This window comes from Haplochromis burtoni, unplaced genomic scaffold, assembly GCF_018398535.1.
Source record: "Haplochromis burtoni strain Fernald_Lab_line unplaced genomic scaffold, NCSU_Asbu1 Contig_35, whole genome shotgun sequence".
NCBI classification, from domain to species: domain Eukaryota; kingdom Metazoa; phylum Chordata; class Actinopteri; order Cichliformes; family Cichlidae; genus Haplochromis; species Haplochromis burtoni.
This window is the reverse complement of record NW_024582396.1, coordinates 1389504-1408175: the sequence shown is the minus strand read 5'-3', so window position 1 is coordinate 1408175 and position 18672 is coordinate 1389504. Positions and strand designations below refer to the sequence as shown.

At 43.5% G+C, this 18672-nt stretch overlaps 1 protein-coding gene across 1 annotated transcript; it reads right to left on the bottom strand.

Moving 5' to 3' along the window:
- Positions 1-577: 577 nt before the first annotated feature.
- On the bottom strand, positions 578-17046 carry LOC102290067 (insulin-like growth factor-binding protein 4). The gene is made up of 4 exons (XM_005919251.3): positions 15754-17046; positions 7455-7618; positions 5917-6042; positions 578-4633 (listed from the first exon to the last, which is right to left on the bottom strand). The coding sequence occupies exons 1-4, from the start codon at positions 16109-16111 to the stop codon at positions 4499-4501; spliced, it is 783 nt and encodes a 260-aa protein (XP_005919313.1). The 5' UTR covers positions 16112-17046; the 3' UTR covers positions 578-4498.
- Positions 17047-18672: the final 1626 nt, after the last annotated feature.

Sequence of the window (18672 nt, the reverse complement as noted above, 5' to 3'; positions counted from 1 at the left end):
GAGGACTCCAAGAAATCACGTTTCCCAATGGGATAAAAACCAAAAACACTACTTTATGACAACCAGATGACTGTTTTCCATGATCGGTGGAACTATATCTGCTATAAACATTGACTGTATATAAATGATGTCACCCATTGCAGATTTTTTTTTTTTTTTGGTGGGTGACTAGACACAAAAACACAATTAGTCCTAAATAGTAAGGTGAAGAATCTGTGTTACCCTTACAGGACAAATCTATGTATTTATTTGTATCTGCAGATTTAATAAACAGAAATATCTCTTATGCTTGGATATGTGAAAAGCCAGGTAACAAAAAATGGTTACAAATGTAATGCAGGTTAGTTTTCTTTCACTCTACATTAAACCTGATTAGGGTGGGTACCAAATGGGTTTTTTTCTGCACCACCTCACTAAAACAATAGAGGATATAGTCACACCATAAAGCACATCCTTCTTTTTGTCCAGTTTTACTCTAAATGTGACAATACTTTAAAAAGTTAACATTGTTCTATGTTAAACTAGCATTTGAGACCTTGAAATCAACCAAACAATGTTTATTGAGGTCACAAAAGAATTTAGTGGAAGGTTTATTTTTTAAATTCTCAGTTAATACAATCTTATTTCTTTTGGCAGCCAAAGGACTCGCCACCTGCTGGACATCAGAAGGAATGCAGGTTTATATCACTGCTGCGACTAATAACACCAAGCTACACTGTAGTTTCTATGTATTTTAATCGTTGTATTACAATGTGTACATTTTCATCAGGAAAACATTTAAAATGTAGCTGATTATTTCATTTGAAACTCTATATTTCAGTTGTTTGATCACTTCAGTGTTTAAGTATAACAATCCTGTTCTGGAAACATACACAAGACTTCAGCTGTTCCCAACCTCAGTCCATTTGTATGCATGCAAACATTACTTCATATGTTCTACACATTAACAGATAATATCAAATGCGAACAGTCTATTGTCGAGAAATGTAATTACAGTTCAGTACAGCAAAGTCAGAGGACAAGCAACTTACTATAGCTTAAATACACCATTTATGTAGTTAGAAGGCCTTTACACAGTCAAAGCCAAAACCATTTTCCATCTCTCACAAGGATTAAGACTGTTTTAACAGACAAATGTGTTTAGTAACACTTCATTAGTCGATGAATTGCAAGATAGGATTTGCTGGAACAATCTTTGTGAGTTCACTGAATGAGAACTGGCGTCTTTATTTTAACGTGCTCGTAGTCTTCGGTTTGATTTTCTCAAGCCGCAGCAATTATTCTCCACCCATACCATCTTCTACTTATCTATCTGTGGTTACCTGAACTACCTTTGGATGCATTTCTGTTTTTACTACCAACTAAAACTGCACGTCAATGACATGCGCTGTATCTAAAAATGTTTAAACTGAGCGTTGGCTTCAGTGATTAGATTATCGCAGCTTGATTTATTTGGATTTTTATTGTTACTTTTATACCCTGTAACCTGTGTGTGGAAACTTCATCATGCTTTATATGAGAGCAAAACTTGGTTAACACAGAGACAAGAAAAGATGCTGAGCTCGGTCATTGTTGCTCGAATTGTTTATTATGATTAAACATTACAGGGTTTAATCATAATAAACCTTTTTGACAGTTTTCCATTTGGAAAAAAAAGAAAGAAAGAAAAGTACAGGTACACTGTCCAATGTGCAGAGTGCTCTAAATGCTCTGTTATTTGGGATTTTTTGTTTGTTTGTTTGTTTCTCATCCCTCTTGGCTTTATACGTATAGACTGTATATAAAAGATGAGGACACCCATCGTGATGAGGGTCTTCACCTCGCTGTCTTAGTGTTTTCAAACCAGATGTCATGAACATGGGAGCAGATCTGATTTAAAACCTGGACAGTGCACGCTAGCACATTTACTCATTTAGTCACAAGGTTCAGTCATAAGGTATCCTGGACACTAATGGCAACTTTAATTTATGGAATATAAATCATAATGTATACAGAAGTAGTCAGAGAGCTGAGGGCCATTTTCCCATAGACTTAAACAGTTGGGTTTCTCTTTACAATTAAGAGGCCTGCCCTCTGCTGCCTGTTCTTTAAGTTTAAGGCACTCTTCCACATGGGCGTAAACTCAGAAATTGCATCTATCTTCAATATACAGTCTATGGCAGAAGACCCCTTGATTGTTTGTTTGCCAGACAGCACAGTTGGCTTAAAGGGAGCTAAAAAGGGAGGCAGCACCAGGACCCAGTGTAAGATAAATGAGCATTACTTTTAAGCTATTTTAGCTGTTTTGAAGCTGCTCTACTAGAATCTAAGAATCAAGATATGGAGTTGGCAATGAGCATAATAAGTCCAATAAAATCCAATTTCTTGACTAAGTTGCATAAAGAGAAAACGATCACATTAACATTGGGAATATCAGTTTTCCACAGGGACCTGGGCTGAAAGCAGCTGTCACTGGTTATATATTTTACTACCTTTCCCAGGAAGCACGAGAGATAAGCTCAGATTATTTTTCTTTTCTCAGTCTCTGTTTATCTGTCCTGCTTTTTATAAAGTCAAAACCCAATGCACTGTGGGAAAGGTAAAAAGCAAAAATGAATGAATTTTCATGGCACGTTTATTGTTCAGTTTGGAGCTGAACGTACCGCTCCGTGATTTAAAACTTAAATATTGTTTAGGTAAAATCAGTTGGTGGACATACAGAAAGTAAAAAGAAAGCCAAAATTTTGTATTAAGTGTCTTTTTGTTTTCGATACATCTTAAAATTATAGCCCACACACCAGTGCTTTGTTAGGTTAATGTTAATGCTGTTCTGTTCTTTGGTTTTTGAACCTTTTCTAGTGAATCCTGGGCCCAAACTGCCAGGACACCAACAACAACGACAGCAACAACAATCTTTTCTTGAGTCAGTAACAACCAAAGTCGTCCATGCAGCCGATGATGGAAAACCGTGACATTTGCACTGATAATGAACTCCTTTAATTATTATTGTAATCCTCAACAGATGCGTGATAACAGATACGCTGAGGAATTTTTATTTCCACATCATCGCTGCGTTATCTTTACTGCTTCGCCGCAGTCATCCAAGCCCAATTTTATGTTGGCTATAAGTTTACTTTGCTGCGAGGAGTTTAATCATTAAACTTTATTACACTCTGCTTCTATATTTACAGAACTGACTAATGAAACATTCAGCCAGGCAGCTGCAGTGATAGTGCAAAGCTAACGTGGGATTTTCTTTTTTTTATCATTTGACAATAACACTGAAAACCTGCAGGAAAAGCCTTTTTCAAACAAAGGTGATCCTCACATTTGCTGATGCTAATTGCTCCCCTCGTCACTCCAATCTGAAACAATACCCAAAAAGTGCAGAAACATTTTCCTTTTTTTTTTCTTTCTTTTGTATTTTGGCACAATCAATATGTAGCACCACCGAAAGTTCTGCCATGCAGTCTGTTTGGAGATAAATCCCCTACATCGGAGCATATTCATACAAACACGAGTCCTACTGGCATCTTAGCACCAGCTGGAGAAACAAGATTATCCTATCAGCAGTGCACAGAGTTTCTAACCCAGCTACGCTGCCAGTCCTTTATGCTAGAGAGAGCTCAAAGAGGGAGGGGGTGCAGAGTTAACCACGGGGTGATGAAGCAAAACTATTCTGGGCTCTGTGAGATACAGATTTGCAGACTAATCTCACTTTTCACTTTGGTCTTTGTGGTGTGAAAAGCTATGGCTTATCATTTTGGTAATTCGAGACAGGGGTTGATGCATTCCTTTTCTTCCCTGTTTCTTTCTCTCGTTCTCGTCCCATCTGTTATTGCTACTCTGATGCCGTGGCTGAAGTAAACTTTGTGTTTATCAAACGCAAGCAAACGCATTTTATGGTTTGATTTCACTTGCTTATTAGATGAGTTAGGTTTACAAAAGGAAGAATAGCAGACTAAGAGTCACAAGTTACTTAAAAAACAAGAAGCTGGTGCACAGTCTTTTGAGAATCTTTCCGGATTGTCCAGAAATTCAGGTGAATAAGTGCTCCAGAAAGAATGAACCAAATGTTTAATCTCAGGTTTGATTGTTGGGTGGAGTGACTGCTTTTTTTCCCAGAATGCTACACTAAACCAGAGAAAATGACACGCTCTGCATTCTCTCTTTCTCAAAGATCACAACCACAACTGTTATCTGGAAGTGTATGTGTGCCTTTCTTCTGCCATCTGGTACTTTAAAGCACATGTGTCTGAGGACTATTGGCCTAAAGTTCACGTGATACAAAGAAAACAGAACAAGTGCTCAAAAGACTCGTATCACATACCCGCACACACAGAAACAAGATAGCAAAAGAACTCAATTCAATGGTTTCCTTTTTGTTGCACAAGCTCAAGTACCGTTGGCCTCAGGTAGAGTGAGGCTTAAGAATGAAGTCCTTTAGTCATATAGTTCTACTAATAAGCACCAGTAGAATTCAGCTGGTCCTGCACCCCCACTGCTTCCTCCCTCGTCTTCAGTCCCTCAGGCTAGCAATTAACTGGTGGCAGTCTAGATCCCCTCGCAGTTCCAGCGGCCCCGGCAGCCTCAGGCCCGTCTTCTGATCCACACACCAGCATTTTCCCCGCTGGCCGTCACGTGCAGGGTGGCACTGCAAGCATAAAGACAAAGGCGTTATTCTAGTTCTGTAACAGTTTTTCTGGACTAACTGTGAGGCAGAGGAGACATACAGCTCTGCAGGTCATATCAACTTTATGGCGCTGTCCACGTTTGGTAAATTATTGCTTTGTTTTGACTGCATGGAGTTTTAAACAGAACCTATTCTGCTAATTTGTTCCTGCATATTTTTGTTTTTGGACTCTACAAGTCTTGCTAGGAGTGTAACAAGACTCATCAATGAAAAGAAGACCTTCGTTGTGATATTTAAAGACATTCCCACTGTACCGAAATGTAATATCGCAGCTCCAGATTGAGATAATGCTGCTTACTTTGCTAAAAACACAATCACACATTACAGAAATTATACCCAGTGGATCCAAACAGAGTGTGAGAAGTGTTTAAAGCAGTTGAATTATTTAGCTAAAGCATTCCTTTTTTGAGCTTTCAGCAGTTACTGTAATACTAAATTTATTGTGTGCATTTGCACTTTTCCCATCACCAACACAGACGAGTTAACAATCTCAGAGCAACCCTGCCATGAAATGATTCCCAGTTGTCCCCAATGACCTGTGCTTTACTTCCCAATACGTTTTATCACAGCGCAGTTTTAGTTAAACAGTAAACAGATGCCTGCGAATCTGAGCAGAGAGAGATACTTTAGCCGTGTTACACAATCTGCACAGCTCAGACTTTTGATGACGGGTGCCTTAGCAGAGCTCGCCTTTTATCACTGACTCTGCGTCTGCTGCTTTGATTGCATGTGCAGCTCTATCAAGAGCTCAAGAGCAGCCCTATCTCCTCTCATTCTCCCTCACTCTTATCTGCACGCTTGCCCAATCTCTCAAAGGCAAAAAAAATAAACTAACCCCCAAAAAAAAGCAGGTAACTTCATCCAAGAACTAATTGCATCCATCGCAACAACAAAGTGATTACTGTCCAACAGTTTAGGGGAAACCGCTTTACACACAGTCTTGATTTCTGAGAGTAAATCACTTTCCATGTGAGCTTAGAACAATAACGATCTTGGCATGACCGTGACAGTCTGCTTGGAGACACTTTTGTGTTGATTTAGACTGTATGTCATCAGCTGCAGGCATGTTTTGTGTCTTGGCGAGAAGATTGCTTATGTAGTTTGAAAGGAACTCTTTGAACTATAAAGATAGGCATTTTTATTGGTAACGGCTTCATGATTGAGATTCACAGTTCACCAGTTGACATGGTCAGATTGCGGTCTGCTCGGCATTTCACACTGAGTGAAAGCTGGAAAGTACAGACCTGTTTAGGGTGGAAATCTCCATTTTTGTCACAGTTGGGTATGGGGATCGTGAAGAGGTCATCGTGTGTGCGAGTATTCGATGCCAATCTGTCCAACGCTCTCTGGAGCTCGGCACGACACGGGGCCTGTAGGAGCAATAAGATTTGATTTGACGTTTAAAGACCAGCTGTCAACCACACAAATAAACAGGCACTAAAAAAATGGAAGAAAATTATTCTCTTTGCTCATTAAAATCATGGAAAAATCTCGAGCAAGTTTAGATTTACTTTTAAAAAGCGTCACCCATCTTAAGTTACCATTGTAGTCAGTAATGAAAAGTGATGAGTAATGCCAGAAACACGATTTCAGAACACAGTGAAAAACATTTTGATTACTCACAAACTGCACTTTGTGACTCAACCCATAAAAAGCTAAAACCCTGATTTGGCAGCTACCCTGTTAAGGTCGACTCCTACGTTTTGAACGGCCTGTGGATGTCCCGTTCTGACCTCTTAAACGTGCTCATTTGCGAGTTCTTCGTAGAACATCGGCCTCTGTCAGTGCGCCCCAGGGCGGCTGTGGCTACAATGTAGCTGCCATCACCAGTGTGTGAATGGGTGGATGACTGGATGTGTAAAGCACTTTGGGGTCCTTAGGGACTAGTAAAGCACTATATAAATACAGGCTATTTACCATTCTGCATCAATAATCCCATGTTAAAGATTATCATGGGTCTCCACCTATTACTTATCCAAATAGTGGTGTCCCAACACAAAGGTGGTCCATCAGGAGCACGCCTGCGTGTTTCTTAAATATTCAGAGGGTTGAGCACCATTGGTTTGTTCCCCAGGGTCAGACTGTCAGTGCCGAGTATTCATCCGAACTGTGGCAATGACCACACCAGCACAGTCTAACCACCCACCCTGCTGACAGATCTGGCTGCCCTGCCTCTTCCTCCTCTTTTCCCAGAATAAAATGAAAACTAAGAAAACATGGCTGGGGTCCAGCGCAGGAAGTCGTCAGAGCAGGCTTTCACAGGGAGCAATTTAAAGATGGTACCTGATTAAAGTGTTCACGGAGAAACCCTTGAAGGGGATAGGATTAAAATGTTGTCGTTTTTTTTGCGGTTGAAGCCGCACAGCGTTATATCTGAGTGCACAGAAGACACCGGTGTGTTTGTACCCAGCATCTGACCCTGAGAAATGTGAACTCGAGCTCTAAATGTGTTATTTCTGTGCGTCGATGTTCCACATGTCTGTGCGAAATGAATGCGCTGAATAACGTGCCTGTGACGGATTAGGATCCAGGTTTGAACAGCTAATGGCACGCTAATGAAAATATGCACGTGTACTTTCATTCACAAGACCAAATGTTCCAGCCTGTAAATAACTAATTTGTTCAATTTATAACCTGCCTGTTACACGCTTGTGACTCTGGGACTGTAAAGCCGTAATGTAAAACACCTGCTGGATTCATGCATTTCGCTGCAGCGGACATCGGCTGGGTTTCTTGTTTTTTCTGTGAAACGTAAGAAATGCCCGAGGATCATTTCTCTCACCAGGATCGCTTTGGCGTCTTCTCTGGCGTTGTTGCTTCTCAGGTTTGTGGATTTTGGAGGGTGCCGGGCCAGGGTCTTCTGTATGCACCTCTTGTCCTGTGGACTGCACCGGATATTGCTGTTGTTCGGGTGTTCGGGAGTCATCTCTTCCTGCCTGTCCATAGCTAAACAACAAGAAGTAAAACTTTAGATCTTCAAATTCAAACAAGCGGTTTATGAATCCTTGAACTAAATGTGTTTTTAAAAAAATGCTATTCACAGGTTTATAAAATACTTTTCTAGAAGTCTTCTTATTTACTGGCAGTTCCTTTATGGGGGCATGAACCTAACTGTACAGAAGGAGCTCCAGAAAGTTAAATAGTGCGTTCCTTGACGACTTCAAATACCTTATTTTGTCTTACCAACAGTCCAAAATGTATTTTGGTGAAAGTTTACTTCAGGAATGGCAGTGAAAGCTAATAATTTCTCATTTAAATGATAAAAGTGTGAAGTGAAGCATCTAACTGTTCTGTTCTAATAGTCCTCCTCGGTCAGCCAACAGTGTGGTGAATGTAGGCTAAAAACGAGGCCAGGTTAACTACAAGGACACGCAGCCTTGTTCCTGCCTGTTTGTATGAAGGGGGGAGTCTGTGCCACCTTTGCATCTCCATCATCCTGCAGTATGAACCCAGCAGGCAACCAGCTGCTTCCTGAGGAAATGCCCCCCTGCCTCGTCATTCTCCACCTCTCCACAACAACCGCAGTCCGCACCAGATGGAGGTTGTTTGGGAGTATTTGCACTGTCACAAGCTTTTGGGGGCACGAGAAGGGCGAAGTAAAGAATAAAATGTTAAAGTCTCGGTTCTCATGCATCTTGCCTTTCACCTGTGGCGTTTAAGGCTTGGCAGCGCTTTGGAGTTGTGCTCATAATCCATGGCTTTCTTACAAATTGGCACTGGAATCAAAGGACTTCAAAGTGTAGTTTTACAATTTTTAAACTGGTCTTTCTCTGATCACTGAACCAGATCTGAGCTCTGGTTAATATCACTGATCACTGGCAGCCATCCAGGTAACTGCTCCTGGCATAGACAGTGAAACAAGGGTTTGTAGCCTCCTTAATCTTGTGCAACATGCAGCCTTTTCTCAGGTGCATAAAGGCTCAAATACAGAAACCTTTCCTTTGTAGTTCAGACTCTTAAACATGTCCTGGAATGCCCCTTTAAGGATCCCGGGCCACTTCCTGGGGATGATTAGAGGGTTTTACAACTTGATCGGTGACCGTGTTTCTCTAAACCTCATGAAAGGTCATGTTGCTTTGTTTGTCTGGGGTGGAAGTATATCTCAGCTGTTTATATTTTTAGTCTCTTTGCTGTTAAACCTTGCTCATCAGCATTTTCTTCCACAAGAGCCATCGGGGTTTCATCTGTTTCCTAGTTGTTCTTTCTCCTCTTTTGCCGGTTCAGACTTTTTCCGACTCCACGTAGAGCGAGCCAAAGTGGGTCAGGGGTGGCATGTCCTGTTTGCTACCACTTCTGTTTTTCCATGGAGGAAGTCGCCACTTCTCTGTGTGGTTTCATCGGATTTGGATCGCCAGCTCTTGGCATCTAAATATCATTCCTTCAGGGCATTGTCAGGCCTGCACTGACACATTTGCGGCGCATTGTTAGTCACAGGTGCACAGCAGAGATAAAGGAAATGCTGGAGTGAGCAGACAATCGCACTGAGAATCAGGGACCAGGTACATTTTAATTAACCAAAGCTGAGACTGTATTCAGTTCAAACAGACACCCTCACCTGTTTGTTAATCAGCAGATTTAGGTCATCGTCAACTAGTCATTGTGATAAGTTAGCAGAACGATAACGCAGCTTCTGACTCGGAGTATTTAGCAGACAAACTCAAAAGCTCTTACACAATAAACTGCATTGCTTGCTCAACCTAGCTTTTACATAAATATTTGTCTTCGCGTTGCTGCCAACGTCTTCGTCATAGTGAGCGTGACGTGCCGAGGGGCATCATTCATCGCTTGAAAAGAAAAACCCCACTTTACACAAGTTCGTCTCAGTACGTTATTTAATCCACATCATAACAAGTCCAGGCCACATGTGTCTGTTTATATATTTGCCTTCTCTCTGCAGACTGTAGAGCAGTGACACGAAGGGGTCATCAGATTACAGATTCCACTGTTAGTGGCTTTTAAGGCTGAGGCTGTGAAGCCCAAAGACAAATGTTCTCCCCAAATAAATATTTGGTTATGCTCAGAGTGCTTCCCACTCGTTTATACTTCTCCTAACTTGGATCTCAGATCTCAGATCGTCCATTACGAGACATTTGTACAAAAACACGACATGCAGCCTTTTACAGATTATTCATTCGTGCTCTACTGGATACAGATGCTGTGAATATGTTTAAGGTGAGGCTAGAAAGGTTTGAAAAGCTGAAAACATCATATCAAGCACTTTTCTGAAAGCGCATGGAGATCACTTTGGAGGACAGCATATTTAGAAATGAGATGTTTTGGTGGACACACCCTGAAGAGGAGCAGCTATAAAATGTATTTGCTACTTATAGAGTGCCACACGGTTGCTGTTCTTTTGTAGGCCAACCCAGAGGTTCACATTGTGCTGGTGGCTGAAACAAAAAGCCAATGGGATTTTTACTTAGGCTTATTGGATTATTGCAAAAAAAATAAGCTCTTGGAAAAAACATTGTGTCCAAACTTTTGACTGGATGCGTACTTGGACAATATATTTTTCAACTGTGTGAAATTAATCACAGAAATGCTTAAGTTAGCCATAAATGATCTACATCACTCTCTATATTGAATGGTACAGAAACACCATTGACATGTTAGCGGCTCTCATGATTCTAGTAATGTATTTAACAATGCTCTTAAATGCATCTGTCCATTTCTGACACTTTTCTGGCAAGTCTGGTTAATGGGAGTAGCAGTCTAAGCAGACATGCACAAACCATCCTCTTCCCAAACAGCTCTTGCAGGCTTGTGGGTGTCATACTGAGGCATTCCCAAGCCAGCTGAGAGACATCATCTTTCCAACATGTTCTGGGTCGGCCCCAGGACCTCCTCCCAGTTGGACATGCCCAAACCAAATCACCTAAGAGTCATCCAGGAGGCACACGAACCTGCTCAACTGGCTTCTTCTGATCCAGAAAAGCAGTGATCCCTTCCTGAATGACCGAGCTTAAATGAACTTTTTGAAGTTCTTCTCTTCTGTTGAGTTACAGCGAGAGCCGCAGCTCATCAGGCTCAGGCCTTTCCTGTTCTGACACATTGTTTTATTTATGTCCAAACATTGAGGATTAGTTTGATTTGAACATAAAACTTAAAATGACACCTGATAGAATAGCTTATATTGCGCTGACAACAGCTAATGTCTTTTGAAACAAATGGTCTTCGGGGAGTCTTCTTTTCCCAAATGTTTGGTGACACTTTTATGTGCTTTTTCCCCCCTTCCCTGCAAGCGATTCTGGCAGCAAACTGAACTCATCTAGGCTTACTACCAACTGACTGCTCTTTTTGGTCAACACTGGACACTGCCAGAGTATCAGTATCAGACGCTCGGTTTCCAGGCAGAAGATTTCTTTGAATCTGTTAATCATCAGCTCGAATCTAACGCAGCACCAGTGCTGCTGTCGGGGCCAATGAAAATGTTGGACCGTGCTATAGGGTAATTTGTCAAAGGAAAGGTTGAAAGAAAGTTAAATCAACACTAAATCACAAAAGCAGAAACCTGCTGCTACTGCACGGCCTGCTGCTGCTCAGCGGATGTCAAAACAGACATCCCAGTCTCTAGAAACCAATCAGGAGCAATAAATCTGTAAAATTAAAAATGCCTGCTTGATTATATACTGGCTGCTCTTTAGGAGCTAGCAGAAAAAAGTGCATAATTAGAAACAGAACTCAGAAACTATAACTATAAGGCTCATTTACAGGTTCAAAGCAGCTTTTCATGATTCAAAATCGTATACTTATGCAGCCCTCAGTTCATCTTCTGGCTCAAACACACTGATTAGGCTCCTAATGGCAGATGTCTTGATCGGCTGACCCTCACAGACAACAGATTTGAACAGCGGGGCGTGAAGCTTCTGTTCTCACAGCCAGAGGTTTGCGTCTGAGATTACCTTGTAAGGATATCCCCTCTCACTGACGGCAAACCGATCCGAGAAAAACTGTCTGCAACTGAACGTTTAGAGCAGCATGAAGCCTGAGCTTTGACCCACATGGTTTGCATTTACACACGCTGACCTCATTATTTGAAACTTTAACCGTGTTTAGTGTGAGAATCCTCCGTTATAACAATATAGACATGACAGAAAACAAGGAAAAGTATAATAGGTCCCCTTCAGCCCAATACTCTACAGCCTAAACCTCTTATAAGCCAGATGTAACACAAACACACACACACACACACACAAAGGTGTGGATCAGAGAGAAAAACATGAGTAAAGGATAGGGCTGAACCTTTTCCAGATGGATCATCATCAGGATAAACATTATCCTTGAACCTGTGTCAAACTTTTGGATCAAAGCATTGTTCGGCGATGAAAATGAAGCTTGTTTTTCAGAAACAGGGGCTCACCCCCCCCTCCAAGTTTCTCGTGTTTTCAGGAAGGAATTCTGTTTTTAATCGAGATGAAGACAGAACCTGAATTTGAATTCATGTCTGTTATATAAACTCAGCCGATGTGGATCTGTCAGTAAGATATCTCTGGAGCCGGATCGTGTTGCTGTTTGTGTTGCAGATTCATTTGCTTACAGATTTGTGAGTAAATTCTGTCACAGAGAGCAGTAATCCTTGCTGAGTTTATGCATTAATGGTGCTTTGTGGTGAATAGAGGGAACCCTGCATCTATAGTGAACTAGGTCAAACTATTCTGGGTTACTCCATTAGATTGATTGTAAGCTGAATATTCTTACATTCAGAGTGATTCGCTCCCCTGTGCGAAGACAGGAAATGAAATCAAACATTGGTGATTACAGCTGAGGAATCGCACTTTTTTTTAATCTCTTAATATCAAGACTGTTGCCGGTGAGGCGTTTAGTGTGATTCACATCTACAGGTCAGGATGTGGGCCCCTAATTCTAAACTCAGTGCTTCCTAAGTGACCTAGTGGAAGTTAAGAGGTGAAAATGTAGTCAAACGGTGCATACCTACACCAAGGCCAACTGAAATTTAAAATTTAAAGATTTATTTAGTGTATTTATTGAATTCCTGGATTCCGAAAAACATCTGGGCCCAGATTAGAGTGTAATATTGTCTTGAGAACTTTAAGACAATAATTCCCAGCGTCTGTTTGATATGTGTTTTTTTTTTCATGAAGCTATAAAACCAAATGTCCAATTTTGTTCTACCTTGAAGTGGTGAAAATCTTTCCAAAAATTCCTGGATCCAAATCTGGATCGACTCCCAGGGACTCCATTTAACCTGGGCCAAGCCCCACCTGGGGCAAAAATGTTCATGCAGATGCATCCATAACTCTTCGAGCAGTTCTGCTAACAAACAGGCAAACCAAGCCAGTCACATGTCCTCCTTGAAGGAGGTAAAATGTCCATTTGTTCTCGGGAGATGGAGCTAAAGTATTTTTCTTACTGAACTTCTGGCTCAGACTTAAATCCCAGCCCGTGAGGATTCACTCGCCTCAGATTAAGGATGTGTCGTGGCCGGGACAGAGTTGGGTTGTTTGTGTATCTCTCGGCTCCAACTCTGGAGGGGGGTCCCTGCCCCACAGAGAACAGCAATTAGCTAATCGCATTTACGGCTGCACAAGAGCCCCAGCTGTACAAATGCACCGCACGACCCAAAGAAAGCAAATATGAAATGACATCTGCCGAGACAACTTTGAGAAAGCACATCTTTAATAACCAGTTCGGAGCTCCCAAATTGTGCTGGGAGAAAAAATCTAGGTTAGCATGCTGCTTTCATAAAGGCCTACGTGCGTCACAGTAAATTGGACATAGTCGAACAGAGTCTGGCTCCGCCGACTGCTTCATTCATGCAACTCCCTCTGTGCCTGTAGGTGTAAGACTTTTCATATCTGACATCTGTATCAGTTTGTAAATAATATCCGTTTCACTGCGAGAGGGAAGCGTCTGAATACCCGACACCGGGCAGACCCAGCAGGAATGCGGGAACAGATGCCAGCACACGCTTGATGATTTATTCTAAGTATTAAGATTGAGACGGATCCTGAGAAAGGAATATTAAGAAGCACTAAAGCTGCCTTAGACTTTGACATGCGGCGCAGGATACTGCCTGTTGTTGCTATGGAAATTCAGTTCAGGAAGAGAGAAACGGGCAGATAGCTCATAATTCTTCACAGCCTGATTTAATATGTTACTTTTCCTAAACACGAGGCAGCACCAGCCAGCAGCTGCAGGGCTGTGACTACCAGCGTGAACACCCTAAATTCACTTCAGTACGCTGTTAGGATGTGCCTGCATCCCAGGGTCCTTTTATTGCGAATTCTCTAGGTTTTTACAATCCCTCTTTCTATTTTTATCTGGCATGTTCACTGTTGCTAGGAGTGGGGCAGTGTCAGACATGTATTCAGGAGATGCACCCCCTTGTTTAATAATGCATAAGTACGGTGAATGCACCACAAAGGAAATCTAGAGCTTTTTTGCCTCTCCCCGGTGCCTCTCTGATCGTCTCCCGTCTGCCACGGTTTACATTAAACATTCTCATACAGTAGATCTGAGCTGCTGCCAGCAGAATTGATTTACAGTGAGATTTATCGGGCAGAGCTTCCCTGCTTTGTTATGACAGACCTCGGGGGTGAGAAAGAGCATCGAGGCAAACGATATCCAGCGCTCGGATTACAGAAAACCCCCAAAACAAAACTTTTCCAAAATGTTCCAACCCGCCAAGTCCCCTCCGTGTGCTACAGCTCAGCTAACTGGACAATGCAGCATCGGAGAGATTCAGGGAGAACATTCTGCAAGATAAACGGGTGTGGACCCAAACAGCTCTCCTTTTATATCAAGCTCAACACAGCTTTCCTCTTCTTTCTGATTCCGTTCAGTCACGCTATGTGCCGGGCTAACCTATGCTGGCCCTGCGCAGAGAGCAGAAGGCTCTAATTTCAGCTCTGGCAGCAACAGTGCCGATGAGCTCATCCTCACGAAGGAGCTGGACACGGTGGGCGATGCGCTCGAGGGCTCGTTCGGGCAAGAGAGGAGGTGGGGTGCTCCCAGGGCCAGGAGAAACAGATGCTGCAATGACAATGAGCGTCCTGCGAGTTTTACACCGACTAAAGCCCGTCCAGGTCTTTGGAAGACTATCCTACTACTATTACCAGAAAATGTCTGGGAGCATGTGTGCAGCAGATAATCTGGAACAAATAAAAGAGCCGCCACCTTATAACAGTTGTCTTAAATGATTTAATGGAAATCAGCACCACTCCCTTTGTGGAGACAAGCAGTTAGAGTCTAGTTAGGAAGAAGCTGATGTTAGTGCAGTGAACTGGAACTGGATATGCAGATCCAGCATTAGACATCCCACTGTGTGAAAGTGGAAACAGACTTTGGAAGAGGAATGCAATAACAGAAAAGGAGAGCTGGGCCAGAAGAGTGTGATAGAGACATCAGCAGCAGAAGAAGAAGAGTTAGAGGTTTGCAGCAGCAGCGGGAGGAGGAGGAGGATCAGGGGTATCCATGAAAGAGCACCACGTAAATTACTGATTGCAGAGAGCTCTAATAGCTCCAGACTGGCCACACTCCATTACAGTCATTTCATACAGCAGCTTTTATTACCTCCTCCCATTACAAACACACACAGATTCACTGGGACACACACACACACGGAGACTCTCACATTTCCAGCATCACCACAGTCCATTTCACTGCCTGCACTTCACCTGCAGGACCTCACTTAAACATGGCATACGTGAGTTCTGCTGACAAGAAGAAAATTTGCAGGATGCCTTCAGTAAACTTTGTGCAGCGTGCAGCACACGCACACCCTGGTGCTCTGCATCTTTCAGCAGGGCTCCCTTTCACAGCGAGCGGCCGCAGGACAGCGGCGGGACTGTGTGCGCTCTCCCATCAGGATCTGGTGCATGTGCATGCTCTGCTTCAGGGCTTAGCTGAGATTAGGGTAAACAAGCAGCACATTGTCACCCCCCCCAATTCTGCCCGGATCAGGTAAAAAAGGTCCGGGGAGCACAGAGAGAAAACATTCTGGTCTGCAGAGACGCCGCTTCAGCTTGGGACAGATCACTTTTGGCACCAAATGAGAGAAAGACCTTTGCCGCTTTGAGCGTAACTAAACAAGAAGAAGAAGAGCCCGGTTTCACTCTCACCTGAGTTCTCCTCCACCTCTCTCTCATCAGTGCAGATGCCCTGGCCATGCATCAGTGAGTGCAGCGGCCTCTCCACGCCCCTCGGCGGGTAGCAGCGGAGGCCCGTGCCACATCGGGGTGAGTAAACGCCACAGTGGGCTCCTTTAGGCAGGGCACAGGTGGGGCAGCAGCCGCAGCCGGGCTCCCGCACCGTTTCCTCGCAGCCTTCAGGCAGACGGCAGCTGGCCAGGCGCTCCTCTGAGCAAACGGGGCAGCGAATGGCCTGGTCTGACAAGCACAGTGCCGCCAACGACAGGGCGCCAAACACCCACAGGCCCCAGCAGGACGGAGCTACTGCCACGCCACCTCCACGCACCATGGCAGTCCCGGCACCTGCACGCAATCCTTTGCCCTTGTGTATGGTCACTTTGGCCGCCTCCTCTTCTGAATGTGGTGCAGCTTATAATCACTTTGAGAAGAGGTTTGAGAGGAACGCTTTGTCCTGGAAGGTCTTTGATATTTTCAGCTGGTTAGTGTTTCAAATGCAGGCACACAATGCCTCTGCTGTACTGCTTCTCCGTTGCTCTGATTCAATTTCACACCGCAGAAATTGGAGCCTGCTCTTGATGCGCTCAGCTCGTGGGTGATGAGAACAAGTTTTGGGGTTTTTGGGGGGGTTTCTTTTTTGTTTAGGTGGAACGAGCGGGAAGGATATCCGCCGGCACGTTCAGGTGAGGCTTGCTCTGTCTTCGAGTCCGAGTCCCGATGCTCGCCCGCGCTCTGCCGAAACACCAAAAAATCTGGTCTACAAGTGTCCAAATGCAAAGCCAGTCAGCGAAAGGCCGTGTTTTTGGTAACAGCTGCAGTTTCCTCCTCTTGCTGGTGTGCAAAGGACTCGCTCCTGAGAATGGCTCAACACGAGTGGCTCTCCTTGGACTTTATACTGGTCCATGGACACGCCTCTTTCTACAGTGAGAGAGGAGCTGAAAGGCAGAGCAGAGAAAAGCCAGACTAAAGCTCTCTCCCTCTGTCTCCCTCTCGCACTCAGGCACACAAACTTATATACACTCTCCCTCACTTACTTGTCCTCTCTCAATCCTGAGTGCCCTGAGAGGAGAGGGAAAAAAGAGCCCAATCGCCTTTTCACTTGTTCACACAGAGAATATCACTCTGTTCTCTCTCCCTGCAGCCCACCCTTATCTCAGCCACTCTCAAATATTGATTTCTTTTTTTTTTAAAAAGATAAAACCATTTACGTCCAGGAAAAAAGAAGCAACGTGTCAATGCTGCTCTGCTTTAATCAACCCCAAATGCACAGCAGAAAACAACCTCTGCAGCCTCAACAGGGTCTCGCCGTGTGTTTGTGCCTGCATCCAGTGGTCAGTCCAGGCTGTGCCGTCAACCCCCCCGCCCACCCTCCCACCTCCTCATTATCTCTGCTCCTAGATCTCTCTCTCTCCCTTTTTCCTAACTAGAGTGGGCAGCTATAAAAAGGCAAATGGACAGTCAAACACAGACCACCCCCCCGCTGCCCATTTCCAGCTGCTGCCCTGCCCCCACCAGTCCTAAAAACGCCTCCCACCAGTGGGATCGCACGATATGTTCTAACAATGCTGCAGTTTATTGCACACGTGTGTGTTTCTGATCAGACTCTGTAAATCAGCGTGCTCCTTGCGTCTTGTTTGCCTGTGCATGTGTGCCCTCCGCCCAGCCCAAAAGGTTTTCAATCATGGCTTTTATTGCTTTTCTTTTTTCTCCCCCTGTGTTTCTTTGCCTCCATTTTGCCATGGAAACCCAGCATGCATTGTAACGCCTTTGTGAGTGTGCGTTCTTTCAGCTTTTTTCTACACGCTGGTGGCTGGTTGCCACCGGCAGGCCGTGGGCAGCAGCCAAGCCTCTCAAGGCCGTGCACCGCTCAGGTGGGCGCTGCAGCGAGCGTTGTTAGTTACGAGACATCGGTGGTACTGATCTGAAACATCCACAAAGCACTTTAAACACACTCCAATACAAGTCTGCTTTAGGGCTCCGTGGTAAGGTTAGAAATTTTTACTGAGCCTCGATTTAAAAGACGAGCCACCCGCTTACTTTTATGTTCTTTTTTTACAGAGACGGAAAAATCAAGCTGCAGTTTCTGGAATTGCTCAACAGTCTCTGAACTCACAGCAAGAATAGGAACGTTATTATGTGTCAGTTATGAGGTGTTTGACTGTGTTTGTGTTTTGGGGGGTGCAGGGTGGTTAGTCAAAGGTTAAATGTGGTTATTGACGCAATTTTGTAGATGCTGGCTGAGCTAATGAGCTGTGTGTGAGCTGTGTTTTTGTTGTAACTTGAAAAGCAGTGCAACAGACCGGCAGACAAGCGGAACATGTAAATTCTTCTTCCAGTATTTTAGGCTCGTTTTAAACAAATATTATTTTGCCAGAGATGACAGGAAAAGGAGGGCAGACGTAGACGGGAAACGATGGATGGGAATCTTTCAACAGTGTGAAACAAAACAACCTGAAAGAAACGGTGCAGACAAAAGCAGAAGAACAACAAAGCCCCCCCCAACAAAAAAGTTAAAGTTTATATCCTCGCGGGAATCACATTTTTTTATCTTGCTGTTTATTCTAACAATAAGCTGTGATCTGTTAAAGTTCACAAATGAAAAGCACATAAACAGCTTCTAATAGATGTCATAAGACTTCCCCCAAAAAAAGCAGAATCTTTGCCACCTGGAATATTTTCAATATCAAAAAGAGACCACGTGCAATACTCAAATTCCAAAAGTATTGGCTATAAAAGCTGAAAGGTATAGATTTAATTACAAAATGGAACAACCTGGCAGATCTTCACAACTTTAAAGCCACATAAGGAGAAATAAAAGGAGAAAGCTGACCTTTCCTTTATTATGTGCTTTCAGTGAAAGAAATAAGGATATATGGTATTTCTGTTTGTCTG